Genomic DNA, 16,920 nt, shown 5'->3' on the forward strand with positions numbered 1-16,920 from the left:
TTCTCCCTGGATTATTTCCTCTGCCTCATCCCTCCTCCAGAAAGTTGGAGGAGCTTTCTGCACTTGAACTTGCCTTGAGAGAATTTTGATTAGCAAAGAGGAGGACAGGTAAGGAAGTGGTGAGGCAAAGGGGAAGACTACCTTTTCAGGCCCCTGCCTTCGGCACCCAGCATCACCCCTCTCCTGATGGAGGGAGGACGTGGAAAGAGGCGAGCTCTGGCCAGGAACCATCCACCGGGCAGCTGGAGACCTCTGCCCACTGTCCACCCAGAACTCTGCAGAGTGCACGGGGAGTGCAGTCTCACTCCCCCAGTTTGCACCATCCTGAGCATGGCTGGGGGAGGAAGGGGCGGAGGATGCCATCTGGAGGCAGGCGTTCCCTCTCCGCCTGGGTCTTCTCAGGTGTCTGTGTCAGGTCAGACGGGCTCCCTCTACAGATAAAACAGCTCGAGGTGAAAGAGGCTTAGGTGGGTCTCCATGGCAACCGCAGGTCAGGAGCAGGCCCGCCTCCGCCTCAGGGGTTCATCAGAGGAGCCTCTCGGGACACACACACACACACAGGCACACACACGCTCCACAAACACCAGCCCTTCTCCTGTCAGTGTTGTTTGCTCTCAGCACAACTTCTGAGAAATGGAAAGAGAGGAAAAAGCATGAGCCGGCAGCCAGCAGCAGGCGAGAAAGAGGAGGAGACATTTAGGATGTAGTCTTCCCTCGACCCTGCCCTCCTGCGGCTGCCGACTTTCTGCTGTTCCCGCAAAAGACCAGACACTCTCTTCTCCCAGACGGGGAAGCAGAAAACAGGACCCTCGCTGGACCTTTCACCTCCGCAGAGGCTGACTTCAGAAAGCCAGGTAAGAGGGTCATCTCCCCAGGAGACAGTGGCTTCCCCACTTGTAACCTGAGAGCAGCTGCACCTTGAGAAGTTAGAGCAGAGGCTGGGTGGAGGCTGGAGCGGGGTGGGGGTGAGGGTTGGGCTAGGGGGGGAGAAGCTTTCAGGGCTGTGGCAGGCTGGGGACAGCCTATTGAGCAGTCTGAGTCCAGGGCCCAGATGGCCACAGGGAGGCCCGTCAGTCCTCATCTGTTCCACAAGAGTGGGCAGACTCTGCAGGATCCTCCGGGCGGTGGCCTGGTCCTTGCCTCGTGGACCCATGGGAAGCCATAGCTTTTGTCTGCTCTGGAACCAGCAAGCCGTCTGGGAGGACACAGCCCCAGCATTTTCCCTTCTGCTTTATGGGGAGGACCCAGGTGAAACCCAGATCAGATTCTCTCATCGATTCGAGAACTGTGACTTGAGGACCTACTAAGCCCGAGGTGCAGAGTCAGGCTCCAGGACACAAGAGTGACCAAACACATGGGCGATGAGTGGGCCTCAGTCCTCCTGGCCATGGAGATGTCTGTGAGTCCCGGTAACACGCCTGGGAGAGTGGGCCTGGACAGAGCGGTGTGGGGTGGGCTCCAGGGAGAGGACCAGGCTCGGGAAGGAAAGTCTGAGCTGCAACCGTGGGATCAGGGGAGAGCTCCCTGGGGATCGGCCTCCTCCACCTGTGGTCAGTTGGACCTGAGCCCTTACCCCATCTGGTTGCACCCCTACCTCAAAATGAGGAGGACTGGCTGCCCTTCATTCATTCCTCATTCAGGAACCATTTATCAAGGGCCTACTGCATGCCAGCAGATTCAACAAATTCAGCTCTTGCCCTCACAGAGCTCATAGCCAAATGGGGGAGAGAGAAAAACAACCAAAAAAGTGAGAAACGTGTTTGTTACAAATGCCGTGATGGTAGGCCCTTATGCCAGGCACCGCAGACACCCCGTTCTACCTCAGTGTCTGGGGGTGAGGGGCAGGCTGCAGGCAGGAGCCGACGCTTGAGGTGGGTCCTAAAAGACGAGCAGGTGCTTGTCAGGTGGGCAGAGGACCACAGGTCAGGCTGAGTCACACCTGCTAGGTGGAGTACTTTAATTATTTTTCTATATTGCCCCCCACCCCAATAATACGGTCAATTTGCAATGTGTGAAGTTAGCACCTTGGCAAAAAGGGAAACTCTCACGCCTCCTGCAGGGGGTCAGAGCCCCTCCGACTGCCAACTGCCTGGAACCAGACCCCTCTTGTCCTTGAGGCCTGGGGATGGTTTTTTCTAGCGTATCTAATGAGCCACAGCTGGTGGTAGTGTCTCCCAGGGAGCCACAGAAAAGACATTATCCCCAGAGATGTTCAAAAATAGGTAGAAGGGAGGGCTAGCTCGTGGGGGTGCAAGGGGTAATGAAGCGGAAAGGAAGGAGACAGGGAAGAGCAGGGAGCAGCAGAGAGAGGGCTCCAGGGAGTGACGTCAAAGGGCAGAGGTAGAACTGGGGAGGGCTTTCCTACTGCCGCCTGGGTAAACTGAGGCACCACCATGCACGCTTTCTCTTCATACCAGGGGGTGGGGGATCAGCTCTCCCAGAAGCCAGGGTTGGGGTGAGGCCAGGGACAGCGTTGGGGTCACGCTTGCACCAGGCCAGGAGGTTCTTTACTTTCTGTGCCATGGACCCCTTTGAGAATCTGTGAAGCCTGTGGACACAGTCTCAGCAAAATGTTTCTGAATGCACAGGATTTCAAGAGAAACCAGCTGTATTGAAATGCATCTATGGACATATTTTTTAAAAACAATCTGAGATATAGTAATACATGTACCTCTTTACAAACATGTCAAATAATAGAACCTAAGGGCAGGTCTAACAAATACCAGGGTTTCCTAACAGTGATGAGCATAAATGATATTTCAAGAAAAGCAGCGTTAAAGTGTCATGGAAATACCACTCCTCCTAAATAAAATGATTACTAATATTTTGCCATATTTGCCGCGGCTATGTGCCTGTGTGCGTGTACATGTAACATTTTCTGAACGATTTGAATGTAAGACATTGCAGATAGTGTCACGCGTCGGCCATGAACATTTCAGCACCACCTCCTAAGATTGGGCTCTTTGTCAATATTCCTCTACAATCATAACACCATTTTTATACCTAAGAAAATCAACACTCATTCCCTAACATCCAGCTCATATTCAAATTTCCCCAAATGTCCTAATTTTCTTTTTTAAACAAGAATTCTATCCATGTTCATGCATTGGAGGCAGATTGTAGGTGCCGTTGACTGAATGGGAAGCAGGCAACCCTCACGGGAAGGTTCCGGAGTCACCGTAGTGCTGTCACGCCCAACAGTGAGCAGGAGTGTGAGGGGCCTTGAAGCTTACGCTGCCGGGGCTGATCCAGAGCAAGGGAGGGGCAGAATCCCAACTGTGCAAAGCACCCAGAGAAGACCACCCTTACTCTTCTGATGGATCTTCTGGGCGTCTTTATCAGACCACACCCCGCCATGACGTTTTTCCCCAGATGCCCCGTCACAACACAGACTCACACAGGGTCTCCCCCGTGGTCGGGTCCTGGGGGGGCCCTGGGATAAGCCAACCATCTCTGGCGTCTGTCTGGCCCGCCTGCCTCTCTGCCCTGCTCTCCCTCCCTCTGTGTCTCCCCTGCTCCTTTGCCCTTAAGAACTTAATCAGACCTGCTGAAGGGCCCCCTGGGAGAACAGCTGGCACCACAGACAGAAATAGCTCCGGCAGAAACCTCATCTCCGTCAGAGCCTCCAGCCCTGGGGAGGGTTGTGGGGGGAGAGCGGGGGATGTGGGGGAGAAAATGCAGAACCCCTGTCCCTGTGAGACCCCACCACCAGGCTAGAGAAGCTCAGAGCCCACAGAACCCAGGACTCAGGTGGGGTCACCCCGCCCAGCCCCTGCCATCTGACGTTGGGTGTGTGTCTGTCTCTAGAGGACAACCCAGGGCGGAAGCATAAGCCTTAAACCTCCTGGGAAGAGGCCCCTCTCCGGGCTGCACTTTAGGCCTCACTCTCTGGCTTTCTTCTGGCTTCACCCCACCTTTGGTGAAGAGTCTAGGGGGTTGAGGAGATGTGCCCACTCTGAGGTCACTGCCTCTCTAGATCAGGCCTTGTGGGCTGACATCCAGAACTCCTTGCCCAGACAGTTACCCGCCAGTTCCAGAGCCTGAGCAGGCCTCATCCACAGGCCCAGCCTCCCGAGGGTGGACGACATCACCAGTGTGAACAACTCTGGGTCTGAAGGCGGCAACAAGGTGGCTATTGGTAAGGGGGTGGATGAGCCTTGGACGTGAAGGCTGGGGTGTCCCCACGCATGTTTGCAAGGCCCCTCATGGTGTGAGAAGAGAAGGGGACAGGCTGAGGGCCAGGAGCTGGCTCAGCCCCCACCTCCTTCCGCTGGGGAAGGACGCTGAGGAGTCCAAGAATTCTCGGTTTGAATATGACCCTCCAAGTTGTTATGAAGGTATATTTGACAAGGAAGGAAGCAGAGCATATTTTATTTAATAGTTTGTTAGCTTAATTTGTAAGTTACAGATATTTAGACGTATGGCATGTGAGCCTCCATGTGCAGCACCGCCCCAGTCTCATTGCATATATATGTACGGTGTGGGCTCAGGCACCAGTGCCCTGGCCAGGCCTGGAGTGGCCTTGGTATTTGGAGGCCAATTTATTCTGGAGACAAAAGTTGTCTTCAGGGCCTCCCACCTCCCCTTTCTTCTATGTTTCTCCCAGCCACAGGAGGACCCTCCATCACCAAGCCATTCTCTTGCTTCCTCTTTTCAGTCATCCATTGAGCACTTGCTGTCGGCCAGACAGCCTGCTGGGTGCTGGGTCCTGGGTAGGATGATGCACAAGACCTAGTTTCTCACTCAGTCTGGAGAGGGGGTGACACACATAGGCAATCATGGTTCGCTGTGACTGTGCCATGATGGCGTAAGCACAGAGCAGCCTGGGAGCAGAGATATAAGGCACTGGAACCCGGTCAGGGAGGGTCAAGAGAGTCTCCTAAAGGAACAGACCAGGAGCTAAGAGTTAGGACTTATTCAGGAATTGAGAAGATAAAAGTGTTCTAGGGATAAAGAAAATGTTAGACATATATATACACACACACATACACAATACACATACACACATAATGGAATAATATTCAGCCATGAAAAAGAAGGAAATCTTGCCATTCACAACCACATGGCTAGACCTTGAGGGGCATTATGCTAAGTGAAATAAGTCAGAGAAAGCAAAAACCGTGTGATCTCACTCATGTGTGGAATCTTAAAAAACCTCAAGCTCATAGATACAGAGAACAGATTGGTGGCTGCCAGAGGTGGGGGGAGGGGGTGAAATTGGTGAAGGGGGTCAAAAGCTTCAAATGTCCTGTTACAAAATGAATAAGTCCTGGTGATGTAATGAACAGCATGGACTCTAGTTAACAATACTGTATTGCATATTTGAAAGTTGCTAAGAGAGTAGATCTTAAAAGTTCCCACCACAAGAAAAAAAAAATGTTAACTATGTGTGGTGACAGATGTTAACTAGACTTAGTGTGGTGATCATTCCACAATATATACAAATAGCGAATCATTATGTTGTACACCTGAAACTAAGGTAATGTTATATGTCAATTATACCTCAGTAAAGAAAAAAGAAAAAGACAGTGTTCCAGGTGTGTGCAAAAGCCTAAAAGGAAGAGAGAGGAGGGCACGTTAGGGGAACGGAGTGAGGGAGCAGGTTGGGGAAGACTAGGGGAAGCGGAAGTTTGGGGAGAGATGAAGCTGAGGACTAAGTAGGAGTCACTTGATAAAGGGTCTGGAAGCCACATTAAGGGGTTTGAGTTTGGTCTTGAGGACAGTTGGGAACCACTGAAATTCTTTAAGCATCCCAGGGCTTCCATATAGGGTGATTTAAAGATGTTCACAAGCCTAGACGCTTTTGTTATTGGAGGCCCCACCCCATATCACATCAAACATCATCAAATGAATCCACATTACATATATATATATATATATATATATATATATATATTTAAGATTTTATTTTTTTCCTTTTTCTCCCCAAATCCCCCCGGTACATAGTTGTATATTCTTCGTTGTGGGTCCTTCTAGTTGTGGCATGTGGGACGCTGTGGTCTGATGAACAGTGCCACGTCCGCACCCAGGATTCGAACCAACGAAACACTGGGCCGCCTGCAGCGGAGCGCGCGAACTTAACCACTTGGCCAGGGGGCCAGCCCCTCCACATTACATATATTTTTTAACAAAAAATTTGAAAGGAGTTTTATAACTCTGATTTGGAATTACCACTAACTTATTAATTTCAATTTTGCAGATTTCTATTTCTATTTTGAAGCCAATGAAACTTTTTAGGGGGTACGGGGGTGACAGGCCCTTGTACAGCTCACAGATCCCATGCACTGTGCTATGGTCTAAGGAAAACAAAATAGTGGTCAGATTTATGCTTTAGAAAAATCACACTCAAGAAAATAGAGTGGAAACTGTTGTTCAATGGGTATAGGGTTTTAGTTTTGCAAGATAAAAAGTTCTAGAGCTCTGCTGCATAATAAAGTGTAATAAGTTAACACTACTGTACTGTACATTTAAAAATGCTTCAGATGGTAAATTTTATGTTATTTTTTTTTTACCACACTAAAAAGAAAACAGCAGACATTGGATTGGAAGGATCAGCCCTGGGTTGCCAGTTAGAAGGCAGCAGCTTAATATATCTGGCAGATGGTCAAGGCTTGAACTAATGGAGAGAGAGAGAGAGTGAACAGATTTGGGAAAATCATAATACTTAAATTTGTGAGAATCAACAGGAATTGGATACAAGATTTGACAGATGAGGCAAAGGGATGAGACAAGGATGGTGCATCAGTTTGGGCAACTAGATTATGCCCACTGCCAAGCTGGGGATCTGGGAGGAGCAGCAGCCGATGGGGAGCTTTGAGTTGAAGGTGCAAGTGGAACTGTCAAGGGAAGGTGCCCACCCTGATATGGAGCTACAAAGACCACTGGGTTATGGATTTCAACTTGGGAACTATCAACATTGAGGCAACAATTGGAAATGTGTGAAAGGATGAGGGTGATTAAAATGAGGAGACGACTTGAACAGAGCCCTGGGGAACAGCCACAATCCAAGGATGGCCAGAGGAGGGGCATCCACAAGGGCTCTAGAGGGAGTCTTCAGAAGGTAGACCAAGGTAGGAGTAGACCAAGGTAGGAGGCAGACTAAGGTAGGAGTAGACCAAGGTAGGAGGTAGACAAAGGTAAGAGTAGACCAAGGTAGGAGGAAGACCAAGGTAGGAGGTAGACCAAGGCAGGGGTAGACCAAGGTAGGAGGAAGATAAAGGCAGGGGTAGACCAAGGCAGGGGTAGACCAAGGTAGGAGGAAGACCAAAGTAGGAGTAGACCACGGTAGGGGTAGACCAAGGCAGGGGTAGACCAAGGTAGGAGGAAGACCAAAGTAGGAGTAGACCACGGTAGGGGTAGACCAAGGCAGGGGTAGACCAAGGTAGGAGGAAGACCAAGATAGGGGTATACCAAGGCAGGAGTAGACCAAGGCAGGAGGTAGACACAGATAGGAGTAGACCAAGGAGTGTGGTCTAATGGAAACCAAGGAATGATCATTTCCACAGAACGGAGTGGTTGCAGAGCTGGGTTGGGAAGCCTCCAGTGGGTTGGGCGTAGTTAGGGTTAGGGTCAGTCAGTAGGGATGTGACAGGTGGTTGAGGGTGCTCTCGGGGGAGAGAGTATGTGGCAGGTTATATTAGGAGATTGTTCAAGGGCATCACATCCCTCTGCCTCAAGCCTCACCAGTCTGTTCCTCATTCAATCATCTTCCAAGCTGATGAAGCTCAGGGTTGGGTGCCAGGCATTCAGGGGCAGGAGCAGTGTGGTCTAGTGATAGTGGGGGCATTTTGGGGTGGGTGGTTGAGGGGAGTCAACCAAAGAAGTCTTCCTGGGGAATGAGGGTCAGGTCCAGGTTTCGAGGTGTCATAGGGTGAGGCTCAGTGGCAAGGAGAGGTGGGCATCATTCTGGCAGGGGGATCTCATGTGACCTCTGACCCCACCACTCTCAGCCCAATATCTCATCCTCAGGTAATATTTTCAGTAAAGTTTACAGTACTTAAGCCCCTAAAGACCACCTTAAGGATAGAACAGAAAGTCAGCTCTGTTACAGGGACACACACAGCCCTTCCCTTGATGACTAAGTAGAGGGGCTGCCCAGGCCCCTGTCAGGTCTCATGGGATCTTGGAGGGATCTCTGAGTGACGGGGAGTGCAGAGCCATGGGGGCCAGAGGAGAGACTGTCTTCCAATGGCTTCCAACAAATGCTCTTTTATTCAGAGTGGGTCAGATCTGTGGGTCTTGCTCCTTGATGCAGCCGTAACGACGTAACCATAATTTATTCATCATTTATTCTTTTGTTCATCTACTCATTCCTTTATTCACTCATTTGTTTGGCATCTATCAAGCACTTTCTGCACTACTACCCAGCGCCAGGGATGGAAAGATCCATAGGGCACCCTGCCTGCCCAAATAGGATACACAGTGTGGGGGCAGGTAGATAGCCATGCTCCATAAAGTGTTCCTGGCACTATGAAAAATGTCTGTACAGCGTACAAGGTAGAGCGTGGTCACCCCTACCTGTGAGGTGGGAGGGGCAGGAAAGCTTCAGAGGAGAGCTGACCCTAGAACTAAGTCTCGAGGCAGAAGGAGGGACACTGACAAAGGATGGAGCTGTGAAAAGGCCCAGCATAGTCAGATGCCCCTGCGGGAACTGCTGACCCCTTCATACCCGGAGTACCTTCAGTGGGCTTGATTGAACACCTGAAATGACCCCATTCCCTCTTTTGGTGTTAAGCATCAACCTGACCTGTGTACTTTTAAAAACACAGATGCTCCAGGAAAGGAAACGTTCAGTGACGATGTCTCGTTTTGCCTGAACTGACTGAATCCCTTGGCCTTAGGGGGAGGCTTCTGGTGCTCACAGCTCTCAGGACAGAACACAGCCCATCTCTATCCCCCACCGCCTCCCCACACTGCTGCCTGACCTCATTAGTCTGGACTCATGAAGCACTTAAGGGAGAAGAAAAGATCCTAATTACTCCTTACCCCCAAGATCAGGGTCTCATGGTCCTTCCTTCCCTCCAAACCTCCCAGGAAGGAGTCCGGGTGTAATCTGAGGCCCCCAGTGTGATAGGCTTAGGCTAAGTGGAGGATGAAAATGTTGAGATTTCCCAGTTATGCTGATTGCTGAGGGAACTGGTTGTTCAAGTCTCCCTGGGGAAGTGGGAGGTTTGATCTGTGCACTCCAGAAGGCTACTGCTACCCCACAACAATTTTCCCATTGGTGTCTGACTCTCCAGCATTAACAAATCATTTCTCTGGGCTAAGCATTGTGAGTGCAGGGTGGTGGGAGGGCTGCCTAAAAATGTGCATGTCCTCAGGAGGTGACACGTCTCACAGCCACGTTGTTGAGACTGAGTTCATAGAATCTTTTCTCTGCATCCAGAGTCTAGGCAGGAAGACAGCCATCAGTGCATGGAAGGGGGAGCTCCTTGGAGGAGGAAAAGGCATCAAAAGGGGAGGTGGGGCACCCTGAATAGCCACTTCAGGTTTTAGCCCAGGAATGGTGCTCAAATTCACTGTTGTCAGAGGTATAAACCCACTTCTGACAGGCAGCGGGGCACGCCTGAGATGGCAGCTTATTCACCCATCCATCCATCCATCCATCCATTCATCCATCCATCCGTCGTCTATCCATCCATCCATCTGTTCATTCATCTAGTCAGTCAATCATTCACCAAACCCATATTTGAACAGGACCCTGTGGGAGTACGATGATGAGTTAGGGTCTTGCACCGGATGCTCCTTGCACACATCTCACCTTGTACCAGGGTGGGGTCCTACACCTGTGACACCTTCTCCATCAGTCTGTGTGTCTGAAGCCCACACTCACCCCAAGCCTGCTCTCACCCACAAAGCCTTCTGTGAGCCTTTCATCACCTAGAGTCCCTCCATTTCTCCCCCATCCATACTGACTCTGTGCCTCACCAGTCACCTTTACTTTTTTCTACCACTGTTGTGGTGTTTACTCACGTCCTGTCTCTGCTGGGGAGCAGGGTCCCTTAGGTTCTTTCCCAATTGTGCTCTTCCACAGATGTGTACACAGTGCTTGACTCCTACTTATGAATAAGTGAATGAATGATGGATGAATGAATGGTGGGTAAGTTATATCTTTTGCCAGATAATGTCAACCCCATACAAGTCTAAGCTTCCTCCAGCAACAGGCTGGGGCATTTAGGAACTCAGGGTGTTTTCCTATTAGGCTGACACGGGTTGTATCACCTGTTTCCAATGTGTGCGTGTGTATTTTTTTCTCTTTAACTCCTAGCAATAAGTTTGTGCTCAGCCGTATACAGTCTTTTTCTTGCTTTGTTTGGGGTTAGCAGACATTCAGGAGGCAGTTTCTCTGGGCTCAGTCATCCGGATGCTTTAGGGATCTTTATAACCATGAGAGAATCTTACTTTTATGTGGTGTTCAGAGTGTCCCAAGTTTATTCACAACTGCTTCTCACAACAGCTCTATCTTGTCTTACAGAATTAGAAATGATTGCTCAGAGAGGTTAAGCAACTCACTTGAGGCCACCCAGCTGTGAGGGTGAAGCAGTTCTTCCCACTTGGGTCCCAGCTCTCCTCCCTCCCGCTTACTCACCCCACCCTAACCGACAGAGGGGCCCAAGGAAGACACACTCCTGCCCCGTCTCAGCAGGGCCTGGGGGGCAATGTCCCTCATCCCATGGCTCCGATGGAATGAGGCCCCCCCGCGGCTGTCGTCCCGGAGCCCGGCGGAGATGGTGCTGGAGACCCTCATGATGGAGCTGGCGGGGCAGATGCGAGAGGCTGAGCGGCAGCAGCGGGAGCGCAGCAATGCGGTCAGAAAGATCTGCACCGGGGTGGACTACAGCTGGCTGGCCAGTGCGCCCCGGCCCGCCTACGACCTCAGCCCTGGGGAGCGGCTGCAGCTAGAGGGTGTCTGCGCCAAGATCCACCCATCCTACTGTGGGCCGGCCATCCTCAGGTACTGGCACGGGGACCAACTGTTGGGCTGCAGGCTCCAGGGAGGGTGGCTGCAATGGCAGGGGCCTGAGGCCACCAGGACTGGAGCCAGGAGGCTGGATGACCCAGTTATCTGTTAGCAGGAGCAAGGCAGGAGCAGGAATCTGAAAGAAGTTGTGGAACACCAGGCGGGCTGGGGGTTCAAAGGGAGGCAGGGGGCGGCTCCTGGAGGCACATGAGTTTCTATAGGAGGGAAGCCAAGGCCTTTGAGCTCCCTGCCTGGGTTGCTGTTCTCCTGGATTTTAACATAGCTGGCTCCTCCTCCATCAGTTCATTTTCCATGTTACCTTCTTAGAGAGGTTTTCCCAGATCACGTCTCCAAAACTGGCTTCTCAATTATTCTATTTCACACTATCTTTCATACTAGCTTGCCTGAGGAGTGTGAGTGTGTGTGTGTGTGTGTGAGAGAGAGAAGAGTTCAGAGCCCTGAGCACTGAACATTTAGAGATTTAGAGCTTGGGTACAACTATGTCCCTGAATATAAATGTAACCTTAATAAAGCTGTGACCCACATGGTCCCGTCTCAGTTGGATTCATGTTTGAAATCAAAGAAGCATAATCCAACATCTGAAAATAATTTCAAAAGTATCTCAAGTTCTTTAACCGTATTTCTCAAACACTAGCAGTGGAATATAAATCCACCAAAAAAGACTTTAAAATCCCCCCTTAGTTTCCCCACATCTTCCCTCACCCATCTCTTTAACCAATGGATGTCACCACTGTTACACATTTTTCTTCGAAATTCCCCTTAAGAACTCCTTCTTCTCCAGTCCTATCTACACTCCTTTAGATTTTGTAGTCTTTTTAACCCGGTTCCCCCTTCTTCCTCCAGGCTGAGAATCTTACCCTCCCCCCATTTTGCTCATTCTATACCATGGAAGGCCCCTATCTAGTTCTAGAAGCATCCTGGGGACAGGGGTGGGGTGAGTCATGGGGGGTGGTGCTGATAAGCGACTCTAAGCTGGCAAACCAAACCTCATAAATGAGGGGGAGGCTGGGAACACACATATGGTAATGATTGTCCTGTCACATTTCCTGTCTCATGTCACTGCTGGAAAGTTTGAGAAATACTGACACTAATATATATGGTGGAGGAAACCAGGTATTAAATGGCCTTGCTAACTGTCGTTCGTTCTTGAGCTCTAAGCAAAGGCATTTTAACGGCAGAGGAAATGGCTTAGGACACACACAGGGACCCAGGAGAACCTGGGCTGTGGGGGACCACATGTGATTCTTCCTGGCTGGAGCGCAGCCTGATGGGGGGGTGGGGCGAGTGGCATGGGACCTGGAGTGCATGGCCATACAGCTCACCCTCACTCAGGAGGTGGTGCAGAGCTACAGTAGGAGTATCACAGGGCGGTGACATAATCAGATCCACATTTCAGAGCGCTCCCTCTGGCCAGTGGGCAGAGGAGTGGGAGAGGGTGAGTCAGAAAGCCTCACGTCTGTAAGGCGGGCGTAGCAGGGGGCTCCCCTTACTACTCTGGCATCATAACCTGAAGCGAACGCCAGGATCTTTACGTTATGTGAGCTCATTAAACCTCACAAAGAGGAAGCTATGACCCCAGTTTACAGATGAGGAAGCGGAGGCTCACGGAGGCCAGAAGCGGCAGAGCTGAGATTTGAACTTAAGATGGGCTGGAGCAATAGGGAGGTGGCGTGGTTCCTGATTCACTTGGGGAGAAGTGGGGAAGTGGAGGAAATGGGAATTGACCACGGGATGCACCGGCCACGTGCCACGTCCGGGTGACTCGCCCCATGGGGCCTCTCCCTCTCTGCGCCCAGGTTCCGGCAACTGATGGCGGAGCTCGAGCCCGAGGTGCAGGAGGTGGCCCGGCTCTTCCGCTCGGTGCTGCAGGAAGTCCTGGAGAGGATGAAGCAGGAGGAGGAGGCCCACAAGTTGACGCGGCAGTGGAGCCTGCGGCCCCGCGGCAGCCTGGGCACCTTCAAGACGCGCGCGCGCATCTCCCCTTTCGCCAGTGACATCCGGACCATCTCGGAGGACGTGGAGCGGGACACGCCGCCGCCGCCCCGGGCCTGGAGCATGCCCGAGTTCCGGGCGCCCAAAGAGGACTGAGCCACCCTCCCCTGCCCAGGAGCCGAGCCACCTGTGGGAGGGCATGATAGGCCGGTGACTGGTCCCCGGTCCTGGAACCTCCCCCCTCGACCCTGATGAGGAGACCACAGAGGCGGCCCCCTCCCACGCCACTTCTGTAAGATGGAGCAACCCCTCTCCACCCACCCTCTCCCACTTGCCACCAGGCCCAGAGTCCGGGCTTGGAGATGCAGTGGGGTCCCCTCCCTCCCCTGCACAGATGGCTGGAGCAGCCCCTTCCCTGCCTCACGGAGATCCAGGGTCTTGGCACACAGACCACAGCCCCATCCCGTCTTCTGCTTCTGTCTGGAAGGGAAAGAGCTGCTCTGCCTCTTTGCCAAGACCTGGGCTCTCATCCCAACTTCCGGGATGTCCCATTCACCCGCTCTCCCTGAGGAATGATGAGGGACCTGTTGAGTAGTGTCCATTCTCTGCAGGTGACTGGCTGTCCCACCCCTGCAGGTGAGTCACAGCTTCATGGGTGGTGGAGCTGTAAGCACCACAGAGATCACTAGGTCCACTATCCTCCACTAGTGAATGAGGAAATTGAGGCTCAGAGAGGGCCAGGCTTCTTCCACCTTAAAATGCAGCCAGATCCCCGTGGGCAGTGAGGCTGTTCCTGTATGCATAGTCTCTGCCCCTGAGTCCTTGAGCCCTGGGCTATGAAGGGACAGGTCCAAGGGCTATGTCTCCAACTGCCTGTAGTCTGACCCACCTCTTGGCATCGGCATGGGGGTCTAAGGTAGCTGGGGGTGGAGGTAGACTGCTCTTAGTGTCCTCACGTGGGAGGTGGTCAGTCCCTAGTAGCTCATTCCAGAGACTAAACTTCAAGGTCTTCTGACTTGCTGCTCTGGAGAGCCCAGCTTTCTGATTTCAGGGTCTCTTCTGCTTCTGATCATGACTGCTGTTTGGTTTTCCACAGAGAAAGGGATGCCCAAATCTCTAACTGACTTCAAGGCACCTGAGTGAAATGTTCGAGAAGAGTCTCCCTACAGTGTTCACTCTCCTTCCATCTCTAACACAGTTCGACCTTGGTGATGGGCATGTGGATTCTCCAATGTGTGCATCACCCATGGCCAATCTGGAAGGCCAGGTGGCCTCCCCACACACTGGGCTGAAGCAGGGTGTGGGGAGGGTAGCATGGGGATAGTGCCCCCAACTATCAATGCAGGCTCAGAAAATACAAGTGGATCTCAATATTAGTCTATATAAGATGCCAGGAGGAGATAAGTCAGCAGGGGGAGAATCATGTATTCTCTGACCAAGTTTGGTGGAAAAAAAAATTTTTTTTAATGATCTCGTTTTGGATTATTTTCACTCAGATCTAGACAGAGAATCATGGAATGGTGGAAAACCTCTTATCCAACACTGTCAAGATAAAGGAGTTGATTGACTCATTAACATAATCGATAAAAGTTGAGAATCACTTAAATAAAAATATACACCTTAAACATCTTATGTACTTTATGACATAAAAAAGTTCATTTGATTGCCAAACTTTTAATGTAGGTCCAAGCTGTGTTCCCTTTTTCATGACATGTGTGGGTTGTCTGATGGGAGTTCTACACTTAGGTTTGTGTAGAACTCGTGTGTACTTTAATCATAACAGTGAGAACAACCATCCTAAACAAGGTCTGAAACAAACAGAAGCGAGCCTTGGTAAGCAGACAACTCAGTTGGTAGGGGCAAAAGTGTTGGGGAGAGCTAGAAACGATCGACTCTCTGTGAGCTTTCTGGGCACCCTGGGTGTGGTCAGCATGTTTTCTGAGGGAATGGAGTGTCAAGGTCATCCTGGGGGCGTTCAGAGGAGTTCGGTTGAGAGAATGTCTACTGTTTTCCTCCTTCCGCACCACCCTGCATGTACCTATTCTCCCCCAAGAGAAGACCTGAGGCTTTCAACATCATGTTCTTTTTTAAGAACCTGGCCGCCCATGAAAACCTTCGCTGTCCACCTCCGTCAAGGCAGACAGAAGCTGCCAGCCTCAGATGCCGGATGCCCTTTGGCAGCAAATACCAATTGGTGGTGCTAAAACTTTCGAAGGGCCAAGAGTTGCTCCTTTGAATTTCGGTCGTTAAAGAGAGTAATGATGTCCGCCTCAATTTCTAGTTTTAAAAACCCAATAGCAACAAATAAAAGAACAAAAGAGTTTAAGAGCCTCCTGTGAGTGTGTGATAGTGCTGGTGGCAGTTGGAGGGGGCGGATTGGGCACGCTCAAGACTCGCCTGGGCTTCTATTTGCATGCAGCTGGACACCATTAGCCACTAGAGGGAGCCAGTGGGCGTTGGACAACAGGTCACATTTTATTTCACTTTGTGGATTTTTGGGGTTTTTTTTTACTTGTTATGAAAATTTTCAAACACACAGAAAAGTAGAGGGAAAAGTGTAGGGAATCCCCATATGCCCATCCCCAGTGCTTAATAGTTATAACATTTTGCCATATTTGCTTTATTTATTTTTGTGTGAAGTATTTTAAAATAAATCCCAGACATCATGACCTATCACCCCGAATACTTCAGTATGCACTGCAAAGGAATAAGGAAATTTTCCTATGTAACTACAGTACAGTAATATCACTCCCAACAAAATAGCAGTAATTTTTTTTTTAATACTTGAGGAAGATAAAATATCACCAATTTTTTTTAATGCTTTTTGGTGAGAAAGATTGTCCTCGAGCCAACATCTGTTGCCAATCTTCCCAGTTTTTTTTCTCCCCAAAGCCCCAGCACATAGTTGCATATCCTAGTAGCAGGTCGGACTAGCTCTTCTATGTGGGATGCTGCCACAGCATGGCTTGATGAGCAGTGTGTAGGTCCACGCCCAGGATCCAAACCAGCAAACCCCAGGTCGCCAAAGCAGAGTGTGTGAACTTAACCACTGGGCCACACGGCCAGCCCTCTTAGCAGTAATTTCTTAATATCAGCTAATACCCAGTCCACATTTAAATTTCCCTATTTCCAACAAATGATTTTTGCAGTTTATTTCTTTGAGGATTGAATCAAGCCCCACACATTGACAAGAAAGTTGTAATTTTTTTTGGTACTGGGTCATAGTGTGTTTATTTAATTCCACAATGAAGTATTTGTCAGCCTACAAAAAGAGAAACCAGTTTAAGAGGCGAAGCATTTATCTGGTCAAAGAATTGCAATTCAAGGAGCCCAGAGTCAGGTAGAAACCCAAATAGTGTCCTGCAAGGGGGTAAAAGTCAGTGGCTTTTAAAGGCAAAGAAGGGAAATTGTATTACAAAGAATTTTAACTGGAGTTGGAGGCAGAGAGCTAGTCTTGGCTAAACATTGATTGGCTATTGATTCTCTCTTCAGAAAGTCCGCTATCCCCAGTCTTTGTGATCAGGATGTCGGTTCTCCTGCCGACTTCTCAAACACTTGCTTGTAAAACAATTGTCACTTTGGGCCAGTCCAAGTTTCAAGACAGCAAGGCGGTTTCTCTGGAAAGGTGGCTCCAACTCCATTTTAAAATGGCTCCACTATAGTCGATATTGACGTTTTGTTTAAACTTAGAGTGCTTGTGGAAGGTTAGTGTCAGTACGCAGTAAGTTATGGCTGCACATAAATGATAATAATTCTGCAAATTAGCCTAAAGATGCTCTTTACTCAGATCCTTGTTATGTTTGATTAAAATTCTTCCACAGCCACTAAGATTCTCTAATCCCTTGAAAAGTAACGTTAAAAATCAATAGTGACAATATATCTAATTTGACTTTTCATTTGATGAAAATACTGTCCATGTCTATGTGTTTTATTTTCTGAGATATGCTTGCTAAGAGCAACCTAAAACCTTCTCCTCTTTTCTTGCCATTTAGAAACAAAACATTAAA

The 16,920-nt window shown here is 50.0% G+C and overlaps 1 protein-coding gene across 2 annotated transcripts; it reads left to right on the forward strand.

Moving 5' to 3' along the window:
* Window positions 1-549: 549 nt before the first annotated feature.
* Window positions 550-15,239, forward strand: RD3 (RD3 regulator of GUCY2D). 2 transcript variants are annotated; one of them, XR_002807941.2, is made up of 4 exons: window positions 552-854; window positions 10,475-10,954; window positions 12,778-13,549; window positions 14,010-15,239. XR_002807941.2 is itself a non-coding variant. In XM_001915659.5 (3 exons), exons 2-3 carry the CDS (start codon window positions 10,659-10,661, stop codon window positions 13,067-13,069), a joined length of 588 nt encoding a protein of 195 aa, XP_001915694.1. In that variant the 5' UTR covers window positions 550-854; window positions 10,475-10,658; the 3' UTR covers window positions 13,070-15,239. The 2 variants fall into 2 exon arrangements, 1 of the variants encoding a protein (XP_001915694.1); XM_001915659.5 differs by having other exon boundaries at window positions 550-854; window positions 12,778-15,239.
* Window positions 15,240-16,920: the final 1,681 nt, after the last annotated feature.

This window comes from Equus caballus, chromosome 5, assembly GCF_041296265.1.
Source record: "Equus caballus isolate H_3958 breed thoroughbred chromosome 5, TB-T2T, whole genome shotgun sequence".
Lineage (NCBI taxonomy): Eukaryota > Metazoa > Chordata > Mammalia > Perissodactyla > Equidae > Equus > Equus caballus.

Excerpts from the sequence above, each read along its gene's own strand:
- RD3 (XM_001915659.5), top strand. The coding sequence starts at position 10,659 with ATGTCCCTCATCCCATGGCTCCGATGGAATGAGGCCCCCCCGCGGCTG. Across the intron at positions 10,955-12,777 it reads TGTGGGCCGGCCATCCTCAG|GTTCCGGCAACTGATGGCGG; the intron begins GTACTGGCACGG and ends CTCTGCGCCCAG.